This window comes from Echinops telfairi, unplaced genomic scaffold (assembly GCF_000313985.2).
Source record: "Echinops telfairi isolate 266 unplaced genomic scaffold, ASM31398v2 ScPeMD7_655;HRSCAF=1070, whole genome shotgun sequence".
Taxonomy (NCBI): Eukaryota; Metazoa; Chordata; class Mammalia; order Afrosoricida; family Tenrecidae; genus Echinops; species Echinops telfairi.
In genome coordinates this window covers 32959770-32969835 of record NW_022104553.1, presented here as the reverse complement: position 1 = coordinate 32969835, position 10066 = coordinate 32959770, and the positions used below count along the sequence as shown (strand labels likewise).

The 10066-nt window shown below is 57.7% G+C and overlaps 1 protein-coding gene and 1 non-coding gene across 3 annotated transcripts in view; both read right to left on the bottom strand.

Moving 5' to 3' along the window:
- Positions 1–802: 802 nt before the first annotated feature.
- The window catches only part of HPN (hepsin), a 20420-nt gene continuing 11156 nt past the window's right edge, over positions 803–10066 (bottom strand). For both annotated transcript variants that reach the window (XM_004715780.2, XM_045292756.1), the window contains 9 exons: positions 7197–7326; positions 7003–7125; positions 6825–6865; positions 6129–6294; positions 5855–6045; positions 2173–2268; positions 1862–2004; positions 1523–1687; positions 803–1140 (listed from right to left, as the gene is read on the bottom strand). In XM_004715780.2, coding sequence (XP_004715837.1) covers positions 1102–1140; positions 1523–1687; positions 1862–2004; positions 2173–2268; positions 5855–6045; positions 6129–6294; positions 6825–6865; positions 7003–7125; positions 7197–7326 — 1094 coding nt within the window. In that variant the 3' untranslated portion in view covers positions 803–1101. The remainder of the gene's footprint in view (positions 1141–1522; positions 1688–1861; positions 2005–2172; positions 2269–5854; positions 6046–6128; positions 6295–6824; positions 6866–7002; positions 7126–7196; positions 7327–10066) is intronic.
- LOC115870452 lies at positions 4469–4632 on the bottom strand. Its single transcript, XR_004046719.1, has one exon. It is a non-coding gene; the product is annotated as a U1 spliceosomal RNA (small nuclear RNA).

Genomic DNA, 10066 nt, shown 5'->3' with positions numbered 1-10066 from the left:
GGAGGGCTCGTGGCGGACGCGCCCTCGTCCCCATCCCGTCCGGTCGGTCGCGCGGCCTGGGCCGAGCCGCTCGGCCGCCGCCAGCGCGGCTTCCGGGCCGCGGCGGGAGACGGCGCCCCCTGGTGGCCGCCGGCCCGCCTGCGCAGGCGCAGGCCAGAGGAGGCGGGGCCAGTCCCAGAGCGCGCTCAGCGGACCTGGCGCCCCATCCCCGCCGGCGCGCAGGGTCCCGTTCCCTGGGCCGGCCTCTGGGGAACAGCTTCTTTTGCGGACGGGACTTCATCCTCTTCCACTTTTCCTGGAAACACCACTGGACTTCCCTCTCCTCCTCCCAGCCCCTCCCCCTCCCCCTGTTCCCCCTCATCCTCCCCCCTCAGGCCTGGTGGAGTTTGAGGGTCTCCTACGCCCTTCCCCACCACGTCTCAGGCACACCGCCCTTGGTGGAAGGATGAGCACATGATCCACCTTTGTCCAATGAGCGAAGGGCCCCGAGACTTTTTTTTTTAATGGGTGGCAGGTGTTCCCTTCCCACCAGAGCCCATCCTGACCCGGGGGCCGCGGGTGACGGCTGTCTCTGGTTGCGAAGGAGGCGGCTGGAAAATGAAGCGGACTCGGAGGAAGCGGCTCTGAGCGCAGGGAAGAGCATGTCCCGTGGAGAAGCAGAGGAGCAGCCGTCGCGTGAACTCAAGTCTCCTTTCTGTGGCCAGTGGATGCCCGGCCATAATGCCTTTGTACCTGCCACCCTCCAGCCTCCCACCTCAACGTATCCCTGTCGCTGCTTACATCTTCAAACTCAGAGGCCACGTTAATCAAAACCATCTTTATTATTTAAAGAGCGTGGTGCAGCCAGGGGCACCTCTCTGGCGTTCCCACACGGCTGAAAACTATTTACATGGGTGCCAGGAGGGTGAGACTTGGGTGGTCCCAGGGTTGAGTGGGCCCGCCACTGTGGAAGAGGGGACCCCGAGGGAGGGCATCCTTGAACTCGTGGGCTGCGCCCAGGAAGAAAAATGTTCCTTCTCAGGTCCAGCATGGGGCCCACAGTCTGCTGGAGCCACATGGATCAACTCAGGCCCGGAGGCGTGGGCAGTGAGAATTCACGCGTCAGAGCTGGGTCACCATGCCAGTGGCTTCGGAGTGAGTCTGGGGAAAGAAGACCGGTGCTTCCGAGGTCTGAGAGGCTCCTCAAAAGTCCCACAAGGAACCCTCCCTCCCAAGAAACTCTGGAGCTTCTAGGCATTTCCTCCAACTCTCAGACTCTATCCCCCATTAGATCGGAGCCCTGGCTGGGCTGATAATCCTGCTAACCACGAAACCAGCAGGTTTGAAACCACCAGCCTCTTAGAGGGAGAAAGATGAGGCGTTCTATCCCTGTAAAGAGTGCCAGTCTCGGGAGCGCACAGGGGCAGTTCTGCCCTGTCCGGCAGGGCCGCTGTGAGGCAGCATCAACGATGGCAGGGAGTTTGACTTGGGCTTGACCCTTTCGAGGTCCAACCATGCCCACCCATCGGGAAGTAACTTTCACCTTTATGGCCTGGAAGATCCACTCCCGGAAGTCACCGACTTTCGTATAGACACCTGGCTTCTGTGCCAGGGCACAGCCTGTGCCCCAGCTCACAATGCCACACAGCCGCCAGCGTGATGTCCGCAAGATACTGTCCTCACACACGAAGGGACCGCCACTGTCACCCTGGGGGGAAGAGAGGAAGCCTGGCTCGATGCTGAGGTGCCCGGCCAAGAAGGCCCTCCCAAGATGCCCTGGGCTGTAGTCTTGAATCTTCTGACCCCCAGATAGGGAGCCCAGCCACCCAGTGCCCTCTCCCCCAGCGGCAGGTCCAGCAGCTCCCCATCTCTAGTCTCTCACCTGGCAGGCATCAATGCCACCCTCGAAGTATCCGGCACAAAACATCTTGGGCTTGATCTGACTCCCATAGAAATCAGGGCCATTGCAGATATCATTGCTGATTATGGGGACACGGGCCTCCTGGAGTACCCCAGCCTGTTGGCCTGAGGGCATGCGGACAAGGCTGACCAGATCTGGTAGCATCTGTAACCCCCTTCCCGCCTAGGGCCCACCCCCAGGCCCTGAAGGGCCTAAAGTCATGCACCCAGCCCAACTGTCCCCCCAGAGGCTCCACAGGCCTTGGTCAAGGACTGGCCAGAGCGCTGCCTCACCGTAGTACTGTGTGTTGCCCCAGCCGGTCACTGTGCAGATCTTGCCCTCGACCAGGGGCTGGCCAGCAGCTGGGAGGCACACAGGCTGGATGTATTCTGGGGAAGAGACCATGCTGGTCCAGCCCCTGCTGGCCTGTCCCCCAAGGTATAAACACCCTGCCAGCTGCCTCTGCACGCCCCAGTCCAGCCCCCGTTCTGCTTTTTAAAACAAGAGTCAAAACAGGCGCCTGCTTAATCGTAGTGGACTCTTCGCACATCATGTCCTTTCGTCACGTCTCAGTCCGAGCAGAGCTTATTGTGATCCCGTTTGACAGAGGAGGGGAGTGAGGCTGAACCCCATGAGGAACTAAACAACAGCCCAGTTAGAATCTGCACAGAGAGTCACCCACCCCAAGAAAACCTCATGCGAAGAACAGGGTGACCAGGGCCCATTTCCTGAGGCTGTCAGTGCCAGCCAGCTAGGCACTAGGCGCTCACCCAGCTGTCATCCCAACCCTCCCCTCCCTGCCCTGCGGTCCACTCTCTAGGAAGGTGAGAATGGCCCCTGTGGGTTTCTGAGACTGTCATTCTTGACGGGAGTCCAGAGCCTCATCTTTCTCGGAGCGAGCGGTTGGTGGCTCCCAACTGCTGACATGTTAGCAGCCCACCAAGCTTCCACCTCCATGCGACAGAGGAGAGAGCCTGAGGCCCAGGGCGGTGAAGCCAGGCCACACAGCTGGAAACCACTCCCAGGATCCAACCTCTGCTGCGGTGCCTCTCACACCTGCCCTGTTCCCACCCTGTCCACCCGGGGCCCTCACTTAGCACTGTTCCACTCCCTTCCCTCTTCGCACTGAGGGGAAAGGGTTTGTCTTGCTTCCGGTTTCAAGGAGCACAGGTACCTACACTCCCCAAAGTGGAGAACAAGATGGAGGGTCATTACCAAGAACAAGGGGAGTGTCGGCACCCAACAGTAATGGCGCCTTCCCTCGGCCACAAAGCCTGGGCCAGCCGAACGAGAAGGCACTGCTCCGGGGCTGGGACTCCAATTGCTGCCTCTTCCCACCTGAGGGACTTGGGGGTTTTAATTGAACTTCCCCTTGTGGGCCAGGAAGATCCTGCAAGCAGCCCCAGGTGGGGATTGCTGGAGGAATAAATGCATTCCCCCTGGGGACTGACTGCCGAGAACAGTGCCCAGAGCCCAGGAGGCACGCCCAGCGCTGGGCTTCCTGACCACGACAGCAGCTGACTGTTAATCATGCTATTACGTAGCGTCTGACTTTGTGGTTGTCACTGCGATGATGTCATTGCTGTGACGGGAATTGGCAACATGATTTTTATTATTGTTATTACACTGGGTCCTGCTGATGGTTGGAGGCTCAAAAAAAAAAAAAAAAGGATCTCATAGCCAGACTCTTCGTGACCCTATCAGACTGGACAGAACTACCCCTCTGAGTGTCCTAGACTGTAGCCATTAACAGGGGGAGAAAGCCCCTTCTTTCTCCTACGGAGGGGTGGGTGGGTTTGAACTTTGGGCCTTTCTGATCACAGCTCAGCACCTAACCACTAAGCCACCAGGGCTTTTCAAGGCTCAGACTAGCCAGCTCTTAATCCACCAGGGCCATGAGCACCTGCTGGCGGGTGGAAGACACGAGGGCCCGAGAGGTGGTCCTTCTCATTGAAACCAAGGAGAGCCGCTCCCAAGACCCACATCGGAATGGCCGTTAACATTCTCTCTCCCTCATTGTCTTTTCTTTCCAGTTTTCATTTAATTTTTAGGTACGATTCTTAAGGAAGTACACGAGGGGGCTTCCAAAAATTGGGGAGGGAGAAAATGTGTGATCTTTTCTCCCTTTCTTTACTTAAAAAAAAAACCCCACACTTTTATTGTGAATGAGGTGAAGGCGTGCAGGGAAGAGCATCATTTGTGCACGCGGGTTGTGTGGACGAGTTCACCACGGCCGCCCCCTCGGGAGAGCACACGGATTCCGTGTCCCCTGCCCTGCGTTTCTGTTTCCGTTCCCCTGCTCTCCTCACCTAGCCCTCTGAACTTTGCCCTCGGGTAAAGGCTGCCCTTTTGATCTTAGACGTTGGATGCGTCTAACACGGTGGGGGCAAGGGGCAGGGGTGAGTTCAGTTCCAGGCCTGAGAGGTGACTAAGGGGCACCGTCCCGGGGTTCCCGCCAGTCCACTCCCTTTTCATCCCATTTCCCCGTGGAGCTCATCCACAGAAGCGTACAAGTCCATGGGTCTCAATGCAGTCAGAGAGGCACCGCCACTAAGTGCTTGAGAACATTTTCTTTCTTTTTTTTTTTTACAGGGGAGAGCGCCAACGCAGTCCCCCACGACCACAAATGATGCAGTCGAGTTTCCCACATTTGGGGAAATCACAGGGGTCAGCACATCCGGAGTGCAATGGATAAGCCTCGCCCTGGGAAAACCACCTTCGTGGTCATGGTGTCTCCCCTGCCAGGTAAGTATTGAGAACATTTTCATCAAGCCCCAAAGGAAACCCTGCCCTTTAACTACTCGTGCCAGCCCCAGCCCTCTAACCCACCACCACCTCAATTCCGATGCATGGCCACCCTACAGGACAGGCTAGACCTGCTGGGGGGTGGGGGGTGTCTCTGAGACTGTTCACTCTTTACAGGAGGTGAAAGCCTCTGCTTTCTCCAGACCCCTAGCCCTCATCTCCCATCTGTCTCCACAGATTTACCTATATTGTACATTTTATTAAATGAAATTATGCTTCTTCCGCTTGGCATCAAGTCTTTAAGGCTCTTCCACGCGGCATCATGAAGCAGTACTTCGTTCCTTTTTATTAATATATATGTGTATGTATGTGTGTATGTATATATATATACATATGTATGTATATATGTATATATATATATATATATATATATAGGTTGTCAGGTGCCCCAAGGTCAGTTATGACCCATAGTGACCCCGTACAGGACAGCACAAAGCACTGTCCTGTCCTGCGCCATCCTCACAGTTGCTGCGGTAGCGGAGCCAGTTGTGGCCGCCGCTGTGTCCATCTATCTGGTTGAGGGTCTCGCCTCCTTCCCTGTCCCTCCACTCTGCCAGAGACTGGTCTCTCCTCACAGTGTGTCCACAGCATGTAGGACGGAGTCTTGCCATGCGCGCCTCTCAGGAGCAGTCTGGCCCATACTTCTTCCAAGACAGATCAGGTGTGTGTGTGTGTGTGTGTGTGTGTGTGTACACATCGTATACCACATTTTGCTTATCCATCTTCATCAGACCATGGACACCGGGGTTGAGTCCACCTTCTGGTCATGAGAAATGCTCCTGGGAACATTCGTGCACACATTGTGGTTTGCCTCTCTCGGGAATGTAACGCGGATGGGAAACCCTGGGTCCTGTAGTGATTCTATGTCGACCTGTTGGAGGACCTGCCAGGTTAAGTGCACCAACCATTCCCATCTAGGGCCTAGCTTGTGCCCCAGGAAGAAGAACGAGGCTTTCTACTCCTGTGAAGAGTTACCGTCTCAGAAACCCCCAGAAGCAGCTCTACCCTACCCTATAGGGTCAGCATAGCGTCCTGTCCTAGGTCTATGGCCACTCAAGTCCCTCCTCCTCCCCCTCCCAGGCACAGCGGAACCACGTGTGCCCTCCCACACCCCTGGCTCTCTCTTCTGGCCTCTGGCGTCCCTGGGCGCGTGCTCAGCCCCAGCCTTACCTGTGAGGGGCAGTGGGCTGGACAGATGGACAAGGGCGATGTCGTTGCTGTTCTCCTCGCTGTTGGAGTCGAGGAAGGGGAGGTAGCCCCCGTGGTAGACCACCGCCTGCACCCCCAGCTGCAGCCCATGAGGCGAGGCCTGGGCCACCGTGCCCGCAAACACCTGCCATCTAGACAGAATCCGGTTCCGCCTAGCCGGAAACAGGAGCGAAAGGTGGTAGCGCCCTGAACACAGCCTCCCCTCCCCCACACCCGCGCGGTGGGTGACACTCACTCCGGGAAGCAGTGGGCGGCCGTCAGCACCCAGTCTCTGGACAGTAGGGACCCCCCGCAGAGGTGTGCCCCGTCATAGTGAAGGCTGACTTGCCACGGCCACCTCCCCAGGCTGGCGTCCTGGCCTCCCACGATGCGGTCCACAGGCAGCTTCCTGCGACCACAGTCTGCAGGTGGGACATGGGACAGTCAGGGGCTGGTGCAGGGACCAGACACCAGTGCCAGGCTCCTCCTGCCTGAAGGGGACTCAGAGGACACGGCCCACCCTAGGGACATGAGGGGGCATACAGCCCCCCCTAGGGGACATACAGTGGTTCTCAACCTTCCTGATGCCGCGACCCTTTCATACAGCTCCACATGTGGTGGTGATCCCCTAATCATAAAATTATTTTCATTACTAATTCATCACTGTCATTTTGCTACTGTTGTGAATCAGGCGACCCTGAAAAGGGTCGTTCGATCCCCAAAGGGGTGGCAACCCACAGGTTGAGAACTGCTGGTTTAAGGGGACACAGCCCCACCCTGGGGGCCTGAAGGGACACAGCATCATTCTAAGGTCTGAGGAGATACAGCCCCACCCTGAAGGGACACAGCCCAACCCTAGGGCTTTGAGGGGACACAGTCCCATTCTGGGGGTCTGAAGGACATCACCCCAACCCCCCCTTGGAGACTGAGAATTCTGGATTTCAGATTTTACCTTGGCAGATGGCTGTCAAGAAACGACCCCGGGGACAGTCGCTGTGTGAGAGACAGGGTTTTAAATTGCAGCTAAGACAGGTGGAAGGAAATGAGGCAGCACAGGTGGGGTCGTCTCGGGGGCCATCGGGGTCTGTAGGAGTGGCGGGGTGTCCCCACCTGCCCGCGACCCTCCTTACCACACAGAGATGACCTCGAGCAGCCTCCGGGCATGGGGCAGCCTCCCCTCATCAACGCAGAAGAAGCCCAGTGTGCCGTTGGTGCCTGCCATCCGCACGTCCAGCTCCGAGTGGGCCAGTGCCCTGGGCAGGGCAGGGGTCAGGCCTGTCCTCCCACCCCTCCCAGCTTGCCCCCAGCCCGGGCCGCCCAGTACCTGAGGAAGCCCATCTCCTCACAGCCGAGGCCGGCCACCCTGGCGTTGGAGCGGGAGGAGCACAGCAGGCGCCACGTCCCTTCCGTCTGGTCGAACACCGTGAGCCGCGCGTCCGCCGGGCTGACCTGCACTGCAGGCAACAGGACGGGGCGCCTGCATCAGCACCACCAGCCGCAGCGCCCCCAGCGCCTCACCTGTGCTCCAGCCACGGGCTTCTACTCCCGAAACCCAACGGGTCAGTGGGAGCCCTCACGGCCCACCCCCACCCCTGACCCTGGTTCCACTCATCACCATTCGAGGTTTCTAGAGGGGCCTGTCGTTCACTTTGTACCAAGGACGGGCGCCCCCAGGACACTGCCCCCACCGGGCACCACTGGCTGGTCTTTGTCCAGGAGCCCCGGAAGTCATAGGAGGGGGAAGAACCCTGCCTTCCCAGCCGCGTATCCTAAAACGTGTGCGGCCGTAGCTGCCGGGGCTTCTTCAGCCCAGCGAGGAAGAAGGGACGCCAACTTGGAGGACAGGCCTGAGGGATTTCTGACCCTTTTTAAAACTCCTGGATGCCGCCAGGCCGGAAGTTCGCCCAGGATGGTTGGCTGGCCATTTCCAAGGGGTGAGCCACAAAAGCGTCACTGAGCAGGCAGCAGGTGAGCAAGGACCTGCAGGGGTGATGTGCACAGTGGAGGGGGCAGGGGGTGGCCAGCCTGGGCAGAGGGGAGGCTGGGCACGTGCCTGGTGTACGAGGAGCAGGACCCTGAGCTGAGGCGGGGTGGGAGAGAAACTGCCTCAAAGCAACCAGAAGACAGGGCAGAACCACTCCTGTGGGTTTCCAAGATGTAAGTAAGCCTCCTCTTTCTCCCATGGAAGGGCCGGTGGTTTCGGTGAGCAGCACCCCTGGGAACCCACCACCATGACGTGGTAGGCCTTGGGCTTCCACCTGCAGTGGGGTGCAGTCAGAGGAGGGCCAGGGCTAAGGAGGGGCCTGGTGTGACTCAGGCATTCACAGGGTGCAACAGATTGGGGGCAGAGTGCGGGAGGCTGCAGTAATGGTCCAGGTAGCAGAGAGTGGAGACTGGACCAGGGTGGGGGCCAACTGGAGGGGAGAAGAATCCCAATTCTGGATAGATATGCTATAAATTCAAATCACTGCCATCAAGTCAATTCCAACTCATAGGGGCCCTCTAGGGCAGGCAGAACCACCCCTGTAGGTCTCTGAAGCGGGAACTCTTTACAGGAGTAGAAAGCCTGGTCTTTCTCCCAACAAGGGGCTGGTGGTTTTGAACTGGTGATCTTGTGGTTAGCAGCCCAACCAGCAAGCACTACACCACCAGGGCTCCTAGGATAGATTCTGTAGGCAGAGCCAAAAAAGCTTGCTAACAGATTGGAAGGAATGGGAGTGGGGGGAAGGGAGGGAGGGGAAACACATGGCCTAGAGGTGACAGGCCTGGGACAGAGCAAATATGGAGAGAGGGGACCAGGGGTGGGGGGTGGGGTGAAGAGGGGCCTGGGGGAAGTCAGCTCTCACTCTCTTTGATCATTTTCTCATGCACCTCTGCCACCAGCTCACTTTGACACCACTGGGTGGGTGGGTAGGGGGGGCACACACTGAGGCCACACACAGACTGCGTGGTTCTCTTTGGCCCCACCGATCTGGACAATGAGAAAAAGGCCTTCCAGGAAGGACCTATTGATGGCTACCTGTAAGCCAGGTGCTGAGCTACATGTGCTCTCTATCCTGCCCCACCCCCAGGAACCAGGGCTGGCCACACACCAGTCTCAACCACCCCCAAAGCCCAGTCTCCGCCCCATTTTCCAGATGAGATGCCAAAGTCCAGAGACGCTAAAACCACGCTCAGTGCCATCGAATCAATGCGGACCCCTAAGACCCTACAGGAGAGGGTAGAATTGCCTCTGTGGGTTTCCCAGACTGTAACTCTTTACAGGAGTAGAAAGCCTCGTTTTACTCCCACAGACCCTCTGGCAGTTTCCAACTGCTGACCTTGTAGCCAGCTGCCAAACGCGGCATCACGGGACCGCCAGGGCCAAAGCCCAGAGAGGTGGCGCGATTTGCCCATCATCGAACGGTGAGTGAGAGACAGACAGACGGAGGATCTGAGTTTAGGCCTGAGTGCCTGCGACCCCAGGCTTTTAATGGGGAGATGCTCTTGGCTGAACAGGGGAGTGTCTATTGCTGGGCGGCGGGGCATGAATCCCACAGCAGGGGGTGCATGAATTCCACAGGGGTGGTATGTGGCTACGGCTGAGAGGGAAGGACAGTTTCCGCATCCATTTCACAGATGGGAAAACTGAGGCTGGAGTCACATCGCTGAGAGCCAGCAAAATCATGATCTGAGCCCAGGCCCTGACCCGCCTGCGCCCTGCTCTCGGCAGAGGATCTCACGCAGGCTCTTGCTTGTCCCCACTACCTGGTCAGGACTGAGCAGCTGCCTAGGCAGTCTGTCTTCACAATGGCCACCTGCTGCAGAGGGGAAAGCAGGGGACACCTGGCACCTCTTGTATGTGTGTGGGTGGGGGTGGGGGGACCCTACCACCCTCCAAGTTCCGAGGCTGGGGATTTAAAGCACTGACAGGGGAGGGGAAAGGAGATTTTTTTGGGGGAAAGACTTCAAACTATGCCAGAAATCTGATTTGCAAAAATCCTGGGGTTTTACTGAAGAAGCATCATGTTCTGTATATTTGGGGCAAGGTCCCCAATTATTTTTAAAACCCTTCTATGCCCGTTTTCCTTTCTTCTTAAAAATCCGTTATTCTCATTTTTATTGTCTGAAGCAGTGCATCCTGGATGTTCTGAGTCACCTGCCTTGTTACCAAATTGTCTGATCTATTTAGAGGTGTGAAACGTCCCCCCCCCC